Below are 19,093 nucleotides of genomic sequence, written 5' to 3'. Positions count from 1 at the left end.
TTTTTTAGATTCAGTTTATAATCGGGTTGTAGGGATTTTTCTAAGTGTTTATAGGTATCTTTGTGGACATGTTTAGGAGCATTTATGTCGCCGTGTTGTTAAAACCTGTTTGCATTAAAATTTTAAAAAACCTTTTTAAATATTGGGGCAGTTAAGATTATTGGTTTCTTGTTAGTATATTAAAAAGTACTGTTGCCATGGTAGCCATTCATTCCATCACAGTGAGTCTAGAACGACAGTTCTATGGAGATTCTAAATGGACTAAGACACGGTTTGGATCCCTGGTGTACTTGGGATGGGAGAGAAGACAAAAAAACAATACGAAGTAGGAACTGATGAAGTGCTTGCTGAAGCGTGCACACAAAGTGCTGGGGAAGTTGAGGGGTAGGAGAGATGACATTTTCTTGAGTGTTTAGGACAGCCTTTCCAGGCTGAGCGAACAGTTTAAGCAGAGGAGGCATGAAGCAGCATGGTGTGTGCAGTGAACTAGGGGCTGTGTTACTAGAGTGTAAAGTGGGCTCAGGGAGTGGTGAGCAATGAAGCTTACTGGAGTCATGAGTAGGTTGCAGGTGATGTAGGTGCTGGAGGGCTGTTGAAGAATTTCAGTGGTTAGACCTTTGGTTTAAATAGATCTTCCTGGGCTGGCCCGGTGGCGCAAGCGGTTCAGTGCGCGCTCCGCTGCTGCGGCCCGGGTGCGCCGGTTCGGATCCCGGGCGCAATGACTAACCACTTGTCAGGCCATGCTGTGGCGGCGTCCCATATAAAGTGGAGGAAGATGGCCGTGGATGTTAGCCCAGGGCCAGTCTTCCTCAGCAAAAAGAGGAGGATTGGCAGATGTTAGCACAGGGCCGATCTTCCTCACACACCCACACACACACACACAAGATCTTCCTGATAGTAGCGGGTAGGTTAGATGTAAGAAAAACAAAACTAGAAATAGGGTGTAAGGAAGAGATGAGGGCGTAAGGAAGAGATGACAGAGTGGTCAAGTGGGGAAGGGGAAGAGGGTGCTGAATGAGAAGTATTTAGTAGCTAATCGCTAAAATGGGTCGGACTGTATTGACAATGTGAAGGATGGGAGAAGGAATCTAGGATGACTCCCACCTGGCTATGGTAACTTATTTATTCACAGAGGTAGGGGTTTGTAGGAAGAACATATTGTGGGATGAGAGAGAATTTCAGATTGCACGTATTTCCCTTTCTTCGCTAAAAACAACAATAATCTAAACTTAGTTTGTATAGAACTGTCAATGGAGAGAGACATGGAGGGGGTAGCCAGATTTTGCAGAATTTTTTCTAGTCCTGTGAACACCTGGGTGATTTTTTTGCTAAATGCCACTATGCCCACCACACTGGCCCCGGGGGCTAGGATGGCACAACACTGCTCTGCTTTTTAAATTTTTTTTTAATTTAAAAAATAATTTATTTTTTATTGAGATATAATCACATAACATAAAATTCCCTTTTATAGTGGTCAATTCAATGATTTTTTTGTGTGTGTGTCAGGAAGATCGGCCCTGAGCTAACATCTGCCAATCCTCCTTCTTTTTGCTGAGGAAGACTGGCCCTCGGCTAACATCCATGGCCATCTTCCTTTACTTTATATGGGACACCACCACAGCATGGATTGCCAAGCGGTGCGTTGGTGCGCACCCAGGATCCGAACCAGCCAACCCTGGGCCCGCGCAGCGGAGTGCGCACACTTAACTGCTTGTGCCACTGGGCCGGCTCCTGAATTTAGTGATTTTTTTATTCACTATGTTGTGCAAGCATCATCACAATTCCAGAATGTTTTCATCACCTGGAAAAGAAACCCTGTACTTATTAGCAGTCAGTCCCAATTCTCCCCTCCCCTGTCCCTTGACAACCAATCTACTTTCTATGAATTTGTCTATTCTGGACATTTCTTGTGAATGGAATCATACAATGTGTGGCCTTTTGTGTATGGCTTCTTTTACTTAGCATCCTTTCAAGAGTCATCCATGTTGTAGTAGGTAACAGTACTTCATTCCTTTTTATGGCTGAAAAATATTCCGTTGTATAAAGACACACCACATTTTGAATATCCATTTATAGTTAATGGCCATTTGAGTTGTTTCCACTTTTTGGCTATTATGAATAGTGCTGCTATGGACATTCATGTACAGGTTTTTTTAAATGAATGTTTTCAGTTCTCTTGGGTATATACCTAAGAGTAGAATTACTGGTCATATTTACTGTGTGTTTAACTTTTTGATGAACTGCCAAATTGTTTTCCACAGAGGCTACACCATTTCCTATCCCCACCAGCAGTTTGTGAGGGTTTTAATTTCCCACATCCTCTCCAACACTTTTTTTTTTTCAGTAGCCACCTTAGTAATGAGTGTAAAAGTGGTATTTCATTGTGGTTTTTGCTTTGCATTCCCCTAATGACTAATGATGTTGAGCATCTTTACACATGCTTGTTGGCCACTTGGGTATCTTCTTTGGAGAAACGTCTGTTCAGTACTTTTGCCCATTTTTAAAATTGGATTATTTGTCCTTTTATTGTTGAAGTCGTAAGAGTTCTTTATACTTTCAGAATATTAGACCCTTATCAAATATGATTTGCACGTATTTTCTCGTGGGTTATCTTTTTACTTACTTGATGGTGTGCTTTGAAGTACCAAGGCTTTTAATTTTGATGAAATCCAATTTGTCTGTTTTTTTCTTTGGTTGCTTATGCTTTTGGTGTCATATTTAAGAAACCATTGCTTAAAATAAGGTCACAAAGGTTTACATCTATGCTTCCTTCTAAGAGTTTTAGCTCTTACATTAAGGTCTGTGATCCATTTTTGGTTAATTTTTATATATGGTATAAAGTGTGGGTCCAGATTCATTCTTTTGCATATGGATATCCACTTGTCCCAGTACCATTTGTTGAAAAGACTGTTCTTTCCCTGATGATTTGTTTTGGTACTGCCATTGAAAATCAACTGACCATAAATTTAAGAGCTTATTTCTGGATACTCATTTCTATTCCATTGGTCTATATATCTATCCTTAGGCCATTGCTAAACTGTCTTGATTATTGTAGGCTTGTAGTAAGTTTTGAAATAGGGAAGTATGAGTGCTCCGGCATTGTTCTTCTTTTTCAATATTGTTTTGATTAATATATGGATAGATAGATAGATAGGACGGTCTACAGGCCTATCTATAGGACTATCTATGTATCTATCTATGGCTATGTATCTATATATAAGGAAACATTGTCCCTTGCATTTCCATATGAATTTTAGGATCAGCTTGTCCATTTTTGCAAAGGAGGCAGTTGGAATTTTGATAGGGATTGTATTGACTCTGTAGATCAATTTGGGGAGTATTGCCGTCTTGACAATATTAAGTCTTCCAATCTATGAACATGGGATGTCTTTCCATTTATTTAGATCTTCTTTAATTTCTTTCAGTAGTGTTTTGTAGTTTTCAGGGTATAAGGTTTACAGTTATTTTGTTAAATTTTCCTAAGTATTTTATTCTTTTTAATGCTATTGTAAATGGAAATGTTTTCTTAATTTCATTTTCAGATTGCTCATTGCTATTGTATAGAAATATGATTAATTTTTCTGTATTGATTTTGTATCCTGCAACTTTCCTGAACTTATTTATTTGTTCTAATAGTTTTTTTTGGTGAATTATCTAGGATTTTCTTTTTTCTTTTCTTTTTTTTTTCTTGGTGAGGAAGATTGGCTCTGAGCTAACATCTGTTGCCCATCTTCCTCCTTTTGCTTAAGGAAGATTGTCCCTGAGCTAACATCTGTGCCAATCTTCCTCTATTTTGTATGTGGGACGCTGCCACAGCATGGCTTGATGAACGATGTCTAGGTCTACGCCTGGGATCCGAACCCGCAAATCGCGGGCTGCCAAAGCAGAGCCGGAACTTAACTACTATGCCACCGGGTGGGGCCGTAGGATTTTCTTTTTCTTTTTTTTTTTTGTGGCAACATTGGTTTATAACATTATATAAATTTCAGGTGTACATCATTATACTTCTATTTCTGCATAGATTACATCATGTTCACCACCCAAAGACTAATCACAATCCTTCGCCACACACATGTGCCTAATCATCCTTTTCGCCCTCCTCCCTCCCCCCTTCTCCTCTGGAAACCACCAATCCAATCTCTGTGTCTGTGTGTTCGTTTTTCTATTGTTTTTTTTTTTTTTTTTTTTTTTTTTTTTTTTTTTTTTTTGTGAGGAGATCAGCCCTGTGCTAACATCCACCAATCCTCCCCTTTCTTTGCCGAGGAAGACGGCCCTGGGCTAACATCCGTGCCCATCTTCCTCCACTTTATATGGGACGCCGCCACAGCATGGCCTGCCAAGCAGTGCGTTGGTGCGCGCCCGGGATCCGAACCAGCGAACCCCGGGCCGCTGCAGCGGAGCGCGCGCACCCAACCGCTTGCGCCACCGGGCCGGCCCCCGTTTTTCTATTGTTTTTATCTTCTGCTTACAAGTGAGATCATATGGTATTTGACCTTCTCCCTCTGACTTATTTGGCTTAGCATAATACCCTCAATGTCCATCCATGTTGTTACAAATGGCTGGATTTCATTGTTTCTTATGGCTGTGTAGTATTCCATTGTGTATATATACCACATCTTCTTTATCCATTCCTCTCTCGATGGGTACTTAGGTTGCTTCCAGGTCTTGGCTATTGTGAATAATGCTGCAGTGAACACAGGGGTGCATGTATCCTTATGCATGTGTGTTTTCATGTTCTTTGGATAAACACCCAGCAGTGGAATAGCTGGATCGTATTGTAGTTCTATTCTTAATTTTTTGAGGAATCTCCATGGACCCCTAGGATTTTCTATTTATAAGATTCTGTCATCTTCAAATGGAGATAGTTTTACTTTTTCCTTTCCAATTTAGGTGCCTTTTATTTCTTTTTCTTGCCTAATTGCCCTGGCTAGAACCTCCAGTACAATGCTGAGTAAATATGGAGAGAGTGGACATCCTTGTCTTGTTCCTGATCTTAAGGTGAAAGCTTTCAGTCTTTTACCATTAAGTATGATATTAGCTGTGGGTTTTTCATAGATACCCCTTGTCAAGTTGAGGAAGTTCCCTTCAGTCCCAGTTTGTTGAGTGTTTTGATCATGAAAGGGTGTTGGGTTTTGTTAAGTCTCTTTTCTGTGTCTGTTGAGATGACCATGTTTTTTTTTCTTCTTTGTTCTTTTAAAATGGTGTATAACATTGATTTATTTTTGTATATTGAACCAACCTTGTATTTCTGGGATTAATTCCACTTAGTCATGGTGTATAATCCTTTTTATATGTTGCTAGATTTGGTTTGCTAGTATTTTGTTGAGGATTTTTGCATCTCTATATATAACATATATTGATGTGTGGTTTTCTTTTCTTGTGATGTATTTGTCTGGCTGTTAATACTAACCTCATAGAATGAGTTAGGAAGAGTTTCCTCCTCTTGTTTTTTGAAAGAGTTTGAGAATGATTGGTGTTAATTCTTCTGTAAACTTTTGGTAGAATTCACTGGTGAATCCTTCTGGTCCTGGGCTTTCCTTAGTTGAAGTATTTTTTAATACTAACTAAAATCTACTTACTTGTTATAGGTCTAATTAGATTTTCTATTTCTTCTTGAGTTAGTTTTGGTAGTTTATATGTTTTTAGGAATATATCCATTTCATCTAGGTTATGTAATTTGTTTAGCTGCATCCCATACAGTTTGGTATGTTGTATTTTTGTTTTCTTTCATCTCAAAGTGTTTTCTAATTTCCCTTGTGATTTCTTCTTTCACCTGTTGGTTATTTAGGAGTGTATTATTTAATTTCCACATATTTGTGAATTTTCCATATTTCTTCTTTTATTAATTTCTAATTTTATTCCGTTATGGTCAGAGAACATACTTTGTATGATTTCAGTGTTTTTAAGTTTCTTGAGACTTGTCTTATGGCCTGACATATAGTCTAGCATGGGGGATGTTCCATATGCACTTGAGCAGAATCTGTTTTTGGTGGGTGAAGGGTTCTGTAGATATATATTAAATCTAATTGGTATATAGTGTTGTTCACATTTTCTATTTCCTTGCTGATGTTCTGTCTAGTTGTTCTATTCGTTATTGAAAGTAGAGTTTTGAGGTCTCCACTTACTGTTGAATTGTCCAATTTTCCCTTCAATTCTGTTAGTTTTTACTTCATGTATTTTGGGGCTCTGTTTTAAGGTAAATATATATTTATAATTGTGACATCTTGATGGATTGACCCTTTTGTCATTATTTAATGTCCTTCTTTGTTGCTAATAATTTTTGTCTTAAAGTCTATTTTGTCTGATAATATAGCTACTCCAGTTTTCCTTTGGTTATTGTTTGCATAGAATATCTTTTTCATATTTTTACTTTCCACCTATTTATGTCTTTTGGTCTAAAGTGTATATCTAGGAGATGGCATATAGTTGGATTATGTTTTTTAAATCCATTCTGCCAATCTCTGCCATTTAATTGGAAAGTTTGATCTATTTTAATTTAATATAATTGCTGGTACTTCTGCTATTTTGCTACTTATTTTCTATATGTCTTAGATCTTTTTTCTCAGTTCCTCCATTTCTTTGTGTTAAGTGGATATTTTCTGCTGTATCATTTTAATTCCCATGTTGTTACTTTTTTTTTTACTATATATTTTTGATTTATAATGATCCACTTTGGATTAATACAACCTAATTTCAAAAACTTCGTTTCTATATAGTTCCATCCTCATTCCCTATGCTGTTTTTGTCACAACTTACATCTTTATGCATTTTGCACTCATCAAAATAAATTTATAACTATTCCTTTATGCAATTATCTTTTAAATCAGATAGAAAAAAAGATCTATAAACAAAATACATTTATAACCCTTGTCTGCTTTTATTTAGCACTTTGGGCTAAGCCCAATTCCTCATGATACAGCTGAAGCAAGACTGAAACATTTAAGTAAACCTTTACTAAATGTTTGTATACTGAAAAAGAAGAAACCACAGTGACTAAGACACAAGACAATTTAGCCTACATAATATACCTTCCTCTCCAGGTTCCTATGCTCTGTCCCATTTTAGGACCTGGAATATTTTCACGTGCAAGGCATCTAGCACTCTTCTTCAAAGTCTGGGTATCAAGAGAGAATGACTGAAGTAGAAATGGGGGTTTTACCAGCTTAAGATCAAATACTGGTTTTCTTGTAGAGGTCCTCTCCTTTTATCTGGATGATTGGCTTTGGGAATGACCACCTCCCTCTCCATATCAAGGGTGGTACCATAACCATTTGCAGGAAGTTTCCCCATTTAGGTAGAACACAGACTGTAGCAGATGGTCCTTCTGTACAGTGACCGCCCCCGGGACATCCAAGTAGATTTGTCCAATAAATAGGTATTATAAAACTCAGAGTTGGAGTCACAAATTTGTGAGTTATCATCATAGTGGTAATTAAACTGTGAAAATGGATAAGATTAAAAGCAGAGTATGTTTTAAAAAAGTTTCTGGACTATAATTCATTAATAAATGTGGAATTAGTGAATGGGTTGGTGGATGGATGACTGAATGAATATTAACAGCTTCTCATGAGGTAATTAATTTTTCAGATCCCGTTTCACCTTATTTGGGCTGAACTCTAATTCTACCTTAGCTCTGTTTAGACCGTTTGACTCTAAAACTCTTTTGACGCCCCCTCCCCCCGTTTTTTTCCCCCCTGCTGAGGAAGATTCACCCTGAACTAACATCTGTTGCCAATTTTCCTCCTTTTTGCTTGAGGAAAATTAGCCCTGAGCTAAGGTCTGTGTCAGTCTTCCTCTATTTTGTATGTGGGTTGCCTCCACAGCACGGCTGCCGATGAGTGGTGTAGGTCCGTGCCTGGGAACTGAACCCTGGGCCGCCAAAGCAGAACGCGCTGAACTTAATCAGTAGGCTATGGGGCTAGCCCCTCTTTTGATCCTCCTTTTTTTTTTTGGTGGGGAAGATTGGCCCTGAGCTAACATCTGTTGCCAATCTTCCTCGTTTTGCTTGAGGAAGATGGTACCTGAGCTAACATCTGTGCCAGTCTTCCTCTATTTTGTATGTGGGATGCTGCCACAGCATGGCTTGATGAGTGGTGTGTTGGTCCACGCCCGGGATCTGAATGTGTGAACCCTGGGCTGCTGAAGTGGAGTGCACGAACTTAACCGCTATGCCACTGGGCTGGCCCCTTTATCCCCTTTTGAAGGGAGAAGTATTATTTTTTATGGTCACCAGTTTACGTTTATGTAAAATAAAAAAGAAAATTGAGGCATACTAAAAATAGTTTTCATCGTACTTTCTTGTGAATAGTGAGTGAATCAGTACCCCTTTAAAACTCTTTGGTGGTTTACTACTAATTATAGGGAAAAAAGTCTCAATTTTTTAGCTTAATACATAAAGGGGCAATTATCTTTCAAGCTTTATATCTTAGAGAAGTGTATGTTCATGGAACTTTGCATTGTCATTAAGTATTCTGAAGGCATGTATGTTGACATTCTATTATGTTGTTTTTTATTAATATATATGATGTTTATTTGAGGTTAGATGAAAAAGAATTGTAATTTAACCTTACTGTATTTTGTCAACTTGATTAGTTGATTCTTTTAAGATACTTGACCTAGAACTCCTTTAGTACTCATGTTTGGGAGTGGAATAGGTTTTAAGTGTTCTGTGATTAATCACTATCATATTTTATGGAGTGTTACCCATCACTTTTTTTTTTTTTTTTGTGAGGGAAGATCAGCCCTGAGCTAACATCCATGCCAATCCTCCTCTTTTTTTGCTGAAGAAGACTGGTCCTGGGCTAACATCTGTGCCCATCTTCCTCCACTTGATATGGGATGCCGTCACAGCATGGCCTGACAAGCAGTGCATTGGTGCGTGCCCGGGATCCGAACCCGGGCCGCCAGCAGCGGAGTGCACGCACTTAACCGCTAGGCCACGGGGCCGGCCCTACCCATCACATCTAAAATTTAGGACCCACTTACCAAATCATGTGTAATTGTGTATTGCATTATATTTATTGATGTTTGATAAATTTGGTTATTCTTTCTATACTTTTGTGAGATAAGGTACTATATTGTAGTTACAATTTAAGAGTGGAAAATCTCTATGAGACATCCAAAATAATTAAGGCTAGAGCATTGGATTTGAGATGAATTCTTGAGGCTCAAATTCTTTGCTATTCCTCAGTCCGCCAGATCCAACCAATTCAAGGCTTTAACCTAGAATTTACCATCTCTTTTTAGAATAGAAGGGCTGATAAAGTGCTGTTGAATTTAAGAACTATCACCATCCTAAATATAATTACATGTTTGATCTGAGAGGTGTTTTTAGAATTGTCCCTTAAGGTATAAGTTGTAAAGAAATCATATAGATTATTAGATTTTTGAAGTAGTGTGCATTTTATATTTTAAAATAGTTAGCTGAAAGTAAGATGGTTGGAGAATACATAAACTGTAAAGAAAACTTCTTTTCTTTCCAGTATAGTGTGTTGAATGCCTCTTTTTCTCTGAGACGGAAATAAATATTTTTTTTGTCATTGGTTGGTTCTAAGTGATGTCACGTTCCTGTGAACTGGTAAATGGGGCAGTATAGGGAGAGGCAGAGGCAGAGATCAGCTGAAGAGGTATTGTTTAGAGGTATAATCAGGTTTCTTTAATACAGGGTAATGAACTATAGATAGCAATTTGGAAGGAGTACATATATGGATCAGAGTTATAGAAAAGATTTTGGAGAGGAGAATAGATATTAAAGGGTGTTTTTCTAGGTAGAAAGGGCCTAAAAATGGAAGATTTGCTATAGAGGGTTCCAGGTTAAACCCTGGAAAGAATCAAACCTGACCTGACTTCAGGTTGTTTTTAAAAAGGCACATTTTCTTTTTTCCCCTACCTTTCTCCTTTTTATATGATTGAGTAATATGTGGGGCCTGGTAACAAAGAAAAGAATAACTCCGTTGGATGAAGATGAATAATGAGCCGACCCAGAAAAAGATGAAATACAAAAGCAACTGCAAAAGCCTTAAGGTGTTTGGTACTGAAGACCTGCTAGGGAGAGAAGTCATGTGGGAAGGCCATAGTTACAGGATCACGGTCTTTGGAGGAGGAATAATAGAAAGAGTTACTTCTATTGAGTCCCTGCCCTGCATGTTCAAACAGCATTATTCCCATTACAGATAAGAGAAGAGAGCCACACAGGTAGGGTAGAGGGATTCAGATTCCAAACCCAGAGCTCCATCAGTGGTTTTCAAACTTTCTTTTAAAGCTGCAGATCCATTTTTTTTTTTCCCTATAGGGAAATCTTATACGGAATCCAATATACTCGACAGATAAAACCTAAACTGGTTGAAATCAGGGTAAGAGCACCTGAATTCAGCTTCTTTCTTTGACCTTCTTCCTCTGGCCGTCTCTCCTCTTATTCTTGTTCTCAGAAGCTCTGAGGCGTCTCTGTAAAACTCCAGTTTGAAAATCACTGCATTTGCCTGTACTGCTGTTCTTCAGCACTTGGTGAGAGTAGTTGAAAGTTGCCAGAAAAATATACTCCGATACCCTCTGTTTGTGGTAGTCTGACAGCCCATTTCCTGAAAAGGATATTAGTCGTGTTTACATTTGTGCTTGTGTTTGTGTCTGAGTCCGTTCAGGCTGCTATAACAAAAATACCATAGACCGGGTGGCTTAAACAGCAAACGTTTTTCTCACAGTTTTGGAGGCTGGGAAGGCCACGATCAAGGCGCCACAGATGTGGTGTCTGTGAGGGCACACTTCTTGGTTCATGGTCTTCTCACTGTAACCTCACATGGTGGAAGTGTCAGGGGGGCTTTCTGGGGCTTCCTTTATAAGGGCACTAATCCTGTTCGTGAGGGCTCCACACTGATGACCTAATCACCTCCCAAAGGCCCTATTTCCAGATACCATCACATTGGGGATTAGGTTTCAACATCTGAGTTTGGGGGGGACACAAACATGCAGTGTATAGCAGTTTGTAATCAATACTTTTTATCAAAAGTGAATTTTTAAGAAGTTAATTTTCTTTGTCTTGAAGGTTGTGGCAGCACTGCCTGAAGATATGAGACCAGGTTCTAATTTCTATGGTTTTCCATGGGAATTGGTGATATGTACAGCTATCATTGGATTTTTTGCTGTTTTCTTGTTTTTGTGGAGAAGTTTTCGATCGGTAAGTAACCAATGCTGTTTACTAAGAGATGTTCATTCTGTCTTCAGATTGGACAAGTAATATGAGAAACATATCTTTTATTATAAGGAAACAAGTTAGGTTGTAGTTATGGGAGTTACTCATGTTGATGTAAGGCTATTAGAAACTGAATATGGACTTAGAGAAATTTTTTTAAGTGTAAAAATTTTAAAGAATTTCTTTGTAGAAGTATTCTACACTAATACTAAAATTCTACCTTTACTTCTTATTTATTTATTTAATTTTTGGTATGTGTTTGTTTTTGACAGTATACTAAACATCTGTGAAAGTGCCACCCAACCTGGAATCAAAAACATTACTGTCACTTATCTTTAGGTGATCCTCCCTCATTTCATTCCCCTGCCTCCCTGTACTAGAGGTAACCCTGTTCTGGATCCTGTGTTGATTATTCCCTTGCCTTAAAAAAATTTTTTTGTGGTCATATCTACATATATCCTTCAAAAGTATAGTATGTAATTTTACATGGTATCATGCCATATATTGTGTTTTGGAACTTTTTTTACTCCATCCTGTATTGCTAAGATTCATCCATATTTTTGAATGAGGCAAAAATTTTTCCATTTTGATTGCTCTAGAGTATTACTTTGTAAGAATATCCTACAGTTTATTTGTACACTTTATGGTCTTGGGCATTTGAGTTGTTTCCAGATTTTTTAAATTACAAATAGTGCTGCTGTGTATATTCTTATTCATGTCTTCTGATGCATATTTGTAAATTTCTCTTGGGACTACATATTGATTATTGATGTGTATTTGGACTGGTTTCTTCCAGCTTAGTTTATTAATTTGTTCCACTTTTTATGTTTCTTTTTACATTCATAAGTAAATCTTCCTGCTAAGAAAAGAGCCTTAGTGTACTCTCACATCCCTTAGTCTCTTTCACTTTCTAACCCACATCATGTTGGTATAATCTAGATATATTTCTCTTTTTCTTTGTTCTTTACTTTCTCCTCCACCCGTTCCCCATCCCTCAAGACAACAGCAAATATTACCAAGATATTTGATCACCCTTAATTTACATATCTCTTGCAGGGTCTCCTGGATTTGATTCTTCTCATATTTGAAAACTTCTGTCAGGACTGTTTTAGTGTGGGTCTTTGTGTGGCAAACCTTCTGACACTTGGTTTTGAATGCTTGAGCATAGTTGAATTAAGTCCTTAAACTGGGATAGTGATTTGTTCCATTTCGGCATTCTAGGTCCAAAATTCTGTCCTTTTAATACTTTAAAACCCTTACTTCCTTGTCTTTTTACGTCTAATGTTACTTATTGAAAAGTCGAATGTCAATGTGATTCTTACTCATTTGTAAGTGATTGGTTCTCTGTGGAAGCTTTTAGAATCTTGTAATTTGATATTCTTATTTCAATATGTGTCTAGGTTTGAGCTTTTCTTTCTACTTTTTAGAATTCTCTGGAATCTTTTAATATGAGATCTTTTATCTTTTTTAATTCTGGGAAATTTCTTCTGCATTTACATTTTTTTTACCGCTTTTGGGGACTACTATTTTTTAGATGTTGGCCCTTCTACCTCTAACTTCATATCTCTTAACTTTTTTTTTTTGAATTTTTTTGTGGTTTCCTGTTGCCTTTTGAGATAGTTCCTCAATCTGATGTTTAGTTCACTAATTTATTCCTCATCTGCTGTATCTTGACTTTAAAGTTTTATCTCTTTTTGTTTTATCCTTGTACATCTTCTGTAGATGATTTAAGTCCCCATTGTTTTTTCTACTTAATTTATATTACCTGATAATATCCCCTTACAAGTGGAATTTTTCCTTCATTATTTGGGAGAGAGAGACAGAGAGAGGTTAAAGAAGAAAAAGGTTTTGTTTACTGTTCTTTATATCAGTTCAGATCCATGACCCTATGGTGACGTTTCTCAAACTGTGTTATTTTGTATATTAGCACTAGGGGAGACGATAACAGGGGCTTGCTGAAATATGTTTGAGGAACAGTGGACCAAGTGAAGTGAAACAGGTGTCTTCAAGGTAGACTTATTTCAGAGCGTTTCATGTGCTAATACACAAGGTGAATCTTCAATAGGGAGACTTTAATAACTAGCGTTTTTCTCATTGGAAACACATTTTGGCTAACTTATAGTCATACTAAGGCACTGAGTTATTTTGAAGTTGGCAGTAGAAATTAAATGTTAGATTTACTTGAATGTGTATTTGTTTTAATGTCATTTTTGTTAAAAATTTGTTTCAGGTTAGAAGCCGGCTTTATGTGGGTAAGCTCTTTTTTCTATTTTAGATCTCATCATTGTTTATAATTTTAAAATGTAAAACAAAATTACACATGATAATATTAACTTCTTTTTTTAGGAAGAGAGAAAAAGCTTGCTGTAGAACTTTCTACACTATTAGAAGAAAAATGTAAACTACTTGAAAAATTTAGCCTTGTTCAAAAAGAGGTAAGACATTTTTGAACATGTTAACATTCATGTTAGAGTCAGAGGACTTGACACTTCTCAATTCAGGTACTTCTGTGTCAGTTTAAGATTATTAATGCTTTGTTTGCGAAGTGTGCGAGTTCAGTTGCTCTGCAAATTACCAATCTTATTAATTTCACCGTTGTGGTAGGCGCGTAGTAGTATCTCATTGTGGTTTCAGTTTGAGTGTCCCTGACTAATTAGGTGAAGCACCTTTTCATATGTTTATTGGTCATTTGGATATCCTCTGTGTGAAGTTGCCTGTTCAAGTTTTTTTTTTTTTCCACAGTTTTAAAGGTATGGTTATCTGTCTTCTTCCTTTTTGATACATAGGATTTTTTCTGTATTTTGGTTACAAGTCCTTTTTCAGATACACGTATTGCAAATATCTTCTTCTACTCTAGTTTGCCTTTTTATTTCAAATGGTGTCTTGGTAAGCAGAAGTTCTTAATTTTAACGTAGTCTAATTTGTCAGTCTTTTCTTATGATAACTGCTTTTTGTTTCATACTTAAGAAATTTTGGTCTACTCGAGGATGTGAAGATATTCTTCTGTTATCTTTTGGAAACTTTTATTGTTTTACTTTTCTCATTTAGTCTTTGTATTAGTTTGCTAGGACTGCCATAACAAAATACCACAGACAGGGTGGCTTACACAACAGAAAGTAATTTTTTCACAGTTTGGGAGGCTGGAAGTCCAAGATCAAGGTGTTGGCAGGTTTGGTTTCTTCCTAGGCCTCTCTCTGTGGCTGCAGATGGCTGCCTTCTTGCCTCGTCCTCCCATGGTCTTTCCTCTGTGCAGGAGTGTGTTTCTGGTGTGTCGATGTGTGTCCAAATTTCCTCCTGTTATAAGGACACTAGTCAGATTGGATTAGGGCCCACACTAAGGGCCTTATTAACTTATTCACCTCTTTAAAGGGCCCGTCTCTAAAAACAGTCGCATTTTGGGTGCTGGGGGTTGGAGCTTCAACATAAATTTTGAGGGGAAACAATTCACAGATTTAATCAGTCTTTAATCCATCTGGAATTGAATCTGTGATGGTGTGATTTGGAGGTCAAGATTCAATGTTTTTCATATGGGTATAGAATTAACCAGTACCATTTATTGAAAAGACCATCTTTTCCCTTTTCCCTTTGTTCTGTAGTGTCATCTTCTTAAAGACGTGACCGTGTGTATCTGAGTCTGTTTCTATAATCTGTTTTGTTGGTCTATTTTTTTTATTCTTGTGCCAGTAGCATGCTTTTTTTATCTACTGTATTTTTATAACAAGTCTTAATGTCTGACAGTGTAAATCTCCAGGTTTGTTGTTCTTCAAGATTGTTTTGGCACTTTGGCTTTTCATATAAATTTTAAATCAGTTCCATAATTTACACACGCATGCATGCATACATGTAGCCTGCTAGGGATTTGATGGGGATTGCATTGAATATATAGATTAATTTCGAGAGAATTGACATTTTTACGATGTTGAGTTCTTATCCAGTATTTTTTTTTTTTTTTTTTGTGAGGAAGATCAGCCCTGAGCTAACATCCGTGCTAATCCTCCTCTTTTTGCTGAGGAAGACCGGCTCTGAGCTAACATCTATTGCCAATCCTCCTCCTTTTTTATCCCCAAAGCCCCAGTAGATAGTTGTATGTCATAGTTGCGCATCCTTCTAGTTGCTGTATGTGGGACGCGGCCTGAGCATGGCCGGAGAAGCGGTGTGTTGGTGCCCGCCCGGGATCTGAACCCAGGCCGCCAGTAGCGGAGCACGCGCACTTAACTGCTAAGCCACGGGGCCGGCTCTATCCAGTATTGTTTTATAAATTTTTGCGTTGAGATCTTGCACATCTTTTCTTAGATATATTTCCTGGTAGCTGATGGTTTTTGAAACTATTATAAATAGTGTAGTTTTTCTTTAACAGCTTTGTTGGGATATAATTCACATACTATACAATTTACCCCTTTAAAATGTACAAATGAATGGCTTTTAGTATATTCATAGAATTGTACATCTATCACCACAATCAATTTTTTTTTTGGAATATATCAGATTCATTTAATACCACCTTTAAATACTTACAGTTCATACCTTTAAATATGTTTAATCAAATTGTTGGATTAAATATTTATATGCATATATATGTACACACATTGTTTTTTATTGCAGTAACATTGGTTTATAACAGTATATAAATTTTGGGTGTACATCATTATATTTTGATTTCTGTGTAGATTACATCATGTTCACCACCCAAAGACTGATTACAACCCATCACCACACACAGGTGCCTAATCACCCCTTTTGCCATCCTCCGTCCCCGCTTCTCTTCTGGTAACTACCAATCCAATCTCTGTCTCTGTGTGTTTGTTGTTGTTTTTATCTTCTATTTATGAGTGAGATCATATGGTATTTGACTTTCTCCCTCTGACTTGTTTCACTCAGCATAATACTCTCAATGTCCATCCGTGATGTCACAAAAGGCCAGGTTTCATCATTTTTTATGTCTGAGTAGTATTCCATTGTGTATATATACCACGTCTTCTTTATCCATTCGTCCCTTGATGGGCACCTAGGTTGCTTCCAAGTCTTGGCTATTGTGAATAATGCTGCAGTGAACATAGGGGTGCGTATATCTTTACGCACTTGTGTCTTCATGTTCTTTGGATAAATACCCAGTAGTAGAATAGCTGGATCGTATGGTAATTCTATTCTTAATTTTTGGAGGAATCTCTGTACTATTTTCCATGGTGGCTGCACCAGTTTGCACTCCTACCAGCAGCGTGTTAGAGTTCCATTTTCTCCATATCCTCTCCAACACTTGTTATTTGCTGTCTTGTTAATTATAGCGATTTTGATGGGCGTGAGGTGATATCTCATTGTAGTTTGGATTTGCATTTCCCTAATGATTAGTGATGTTGAACATCTTTTCATGGCCATCTGTATATCTTCTTTGGAAAAATGTCTGTTCATATCCTCTGCCCATTTTTTGATCGGGTTGTTTGGTTTTTTGTTGTTGAGTTGTATGACTTCTTTATATATTTTGGAAATTAACCCCTTATCAGATATTTAATTTGTAAATATTTCCTCCCAGTTGGTGGGTTGTCTTTTCATTTTGTTCGTTGTTTCCTTTGCCTTGCAGAAGCTCTTTAGTCTGATGTAGTCCCATTTGCTTATTTTTTCTTTTGTTTCCTATGCCTGAGCAGACATGGTATTTGAAAAGATGCTGCTAACACTGATGTCAAAGAGTGTACTGCCTTTATTTTCTTCTAAGAGTCTTATGGTTTCAGGTCTTACCTTCAAGTCTTTAATCGATTTTGAGTTAATTTTTGAGTATGGTGTAAGATAATGGTCTACTTTTATTCTTTTGCATCTGGCTGTCCGGTTTCCCCAACACCATTTGTTGAAGAGACTTTCCTTTCTCCATTGTATGTTCTTGGCTCCCTTGTCAAAGATTAGCTGTTCATAGATGTGTGGTTTTATCTCTGGGCTTTTAATTCTGTTCCATTGATCTGTGTGTCTGTTTTTGTACCAGTACCATGCTGTTTTGATTACTATAGCTTTGTAGTATATTTTGAAGTCAGGGATTGTGATGTCTTCAGCTTTATTCTTTTTTCTCAGGATTCCTTTGGCTGTTTGGGGTCTTTTGTTGTTTGATAGAAATTTTAGGATTCTTTGTTCTGTTTTCATGAAGAATGTCATTGGGATCCTGATTGGGATTGCCTTGAATCTGTAGATTGCTTTAGGTAATATGGACATTTTAACTATGTTTATTCTTCCAGTCTGTGAGCACGGAATATCTTTCCATTTCTTTATGTCATCTTCGATTTCTTTCAATAATGTCTTATGGTTTTCATTGTATAGGTCTTTAACCTCCTTGGTTAAATTTATTCCTAGATATTTTATTCTTTTTATTGGCATTATAAATAGAATTGTATTCTTGAGTTCTCTTTCTGTTAGTTCATTATTAGAGTATAGAAATGCAACTGATTTTTGTAAGTTGATTTTGTACCCTACAACTTTGCTGTAGTTGTTGATTATTTCTAATAGTTTTCTGATGGATTCTTTAGAGTTTTCTATATATATAGAATCATGTCATCTGCAGACAGAGTTTCACTTCTTCCTTTCCAATTTGGATACCTTTTATTTCTTTTTCTTTCTTAATTGCTCTGGCCAAAACCTCCAGTACTATGTTGAATAAGAGTGGCGAGAGTGGGCACCCTTGTCTTGTTCCTGTTCTCAGATGGATGGCTTTCAGTTTTTTGCCGTTGAGTATGATGTTGGCTGTGGGTTTGTCATATATGGCCTTTATTATGTTGAGATACTTTCCTTCTACACCCATTTTACTGATAGTTTTATCATAAATGGGTGTTGGATCTTGTCAGATGCTTTCTCTGCATCTATTGAGATGATCATGTGATTTTTATTCCTCATTTTGTTAATGTGGTGGATCACATTGATCGATATGTGGATGTTGAACCATCCCTGCATCGCTGGTATAAATCCCACTTGATCATGGTGTATGATCCTTTTAATGTATTGCTGTATTCAATTTGCCAATGTTTTGTTGAAGATTTTTGCATCTATGTTCATCAGCGATATTGGCCTGTAATTTTCCTTCTTTGTGTTGTCCTTGTCTGGTTTGGGGATCCACAATCAACTTTTGAACATTTTTATTACCCCAGAAAGAAACCCTGTACCACTTAGCTATTATCCTTTACCCCATCTCGCCCACTCCCAAGCCTAGATGACTTATCTACTTTTTGTTTCCATAAACTTGCCTATTCTGGATTCCATTTCACATAAATGGAATTATACAATATGTGGTTCTTTGTGACTAGCTTTTTTCTCTTAGCATGATATTTTTAAGCTTCGTCCATGTTGTAGCATGTATCAGCACTTAATTTCTTTTTTTTCCGAATACTTTTCCATACCACAATTTATATATCCATTTGATGGACATTTGGGTTATTCTGCTTTTTGGCTGTTATAAATGGTGCTGCTATGGACATTCAAATACAAGTTTTTGTGTGAATATATATTTTAAATTCTTTTGGGTATATACCTAGTAGTGGAATTACTAGATCTATATTTAACTTTTTGAAGACCTGCCAAATTGTTTTTCACAGTGACTGTGCTAGTTTATATTTCCACCAGCAGTTTTGAGTGTTCCAATTTCTCCATGTTCTTCTGAACACGTTATTATCTGTCTTTTTGATTATAGCCATCCTGGTGGGTGAGAAGTGGTGTCTCACTGTGGTTTTAATTTGCATTTCTGTCATGACTAATGATGTTGAATATCTTTTTATTTGCTTATTGGCCATTTGTATATCTTCTTTGAAGAAATGTCTATTCAGTTCCTTTGTCTATGTTTTAATTGGGTTGTCTTTTTATTATTGAGTTGTAACTTTATGTATTATAGATATGAGCTCCTTATCAGATATGTGATTTGCAAGTATTTTCTCTCATTCTGTG

The 19,093-nt window shown here is 37.0% G+C and overlaps 1 protein-coding gene across 4 annotated transcripts in view; it reads left to right on the top strand.

Moving 5' to 3' along the window:
* The window catches only part of MIA2 (MIA SH3 domain ER export factor 2), a 99,967-nt gene that overhangs the window by 22,152 nt on the left and 58,722 nt on the right, over window positions 1-19,093 (top strand). For all 4 annotated transcript variants that reach the window (XM_058540680.1, XM_058540679.1, XM_058540676.1 and 1 more), the window contains 3 exons: window positions 11,039-11,170; window positions 13,416-13,437; window positions 13,532-13,620. In XM_058540680.1, the coding sequence (XP_058396663.1) occupies window positions 11,039-11,170; window positions 13,416-13,437; window positions 13,532-13,620 (243 nt within the window). The remainder of the gene's footprint in view (window positions 1-11,038; window positions 11,171-13,415; window positions 13,438-13,531; window positions 13,621-19,093) is intronic.

Source organism: Diceros bicornis, chromosome 5 (genome assembly GCF_020826845.1).
Source record: "Diceros bicornis minor isolate mBicDic1 chromosome 5, mDicBic1.mat.cur, whole genome shotgun sequence".
Taxonomy (NCBI): domain Eukaryota; kingdom Metazoa; phylum Chordata; class Mammalia; order Perissodactyla; family Rhinocerotidae; genus Diceros; species Diceros bicornis.
This window is presented reverse-complemented; position numbering and strand designations above follow the sequence as displayed.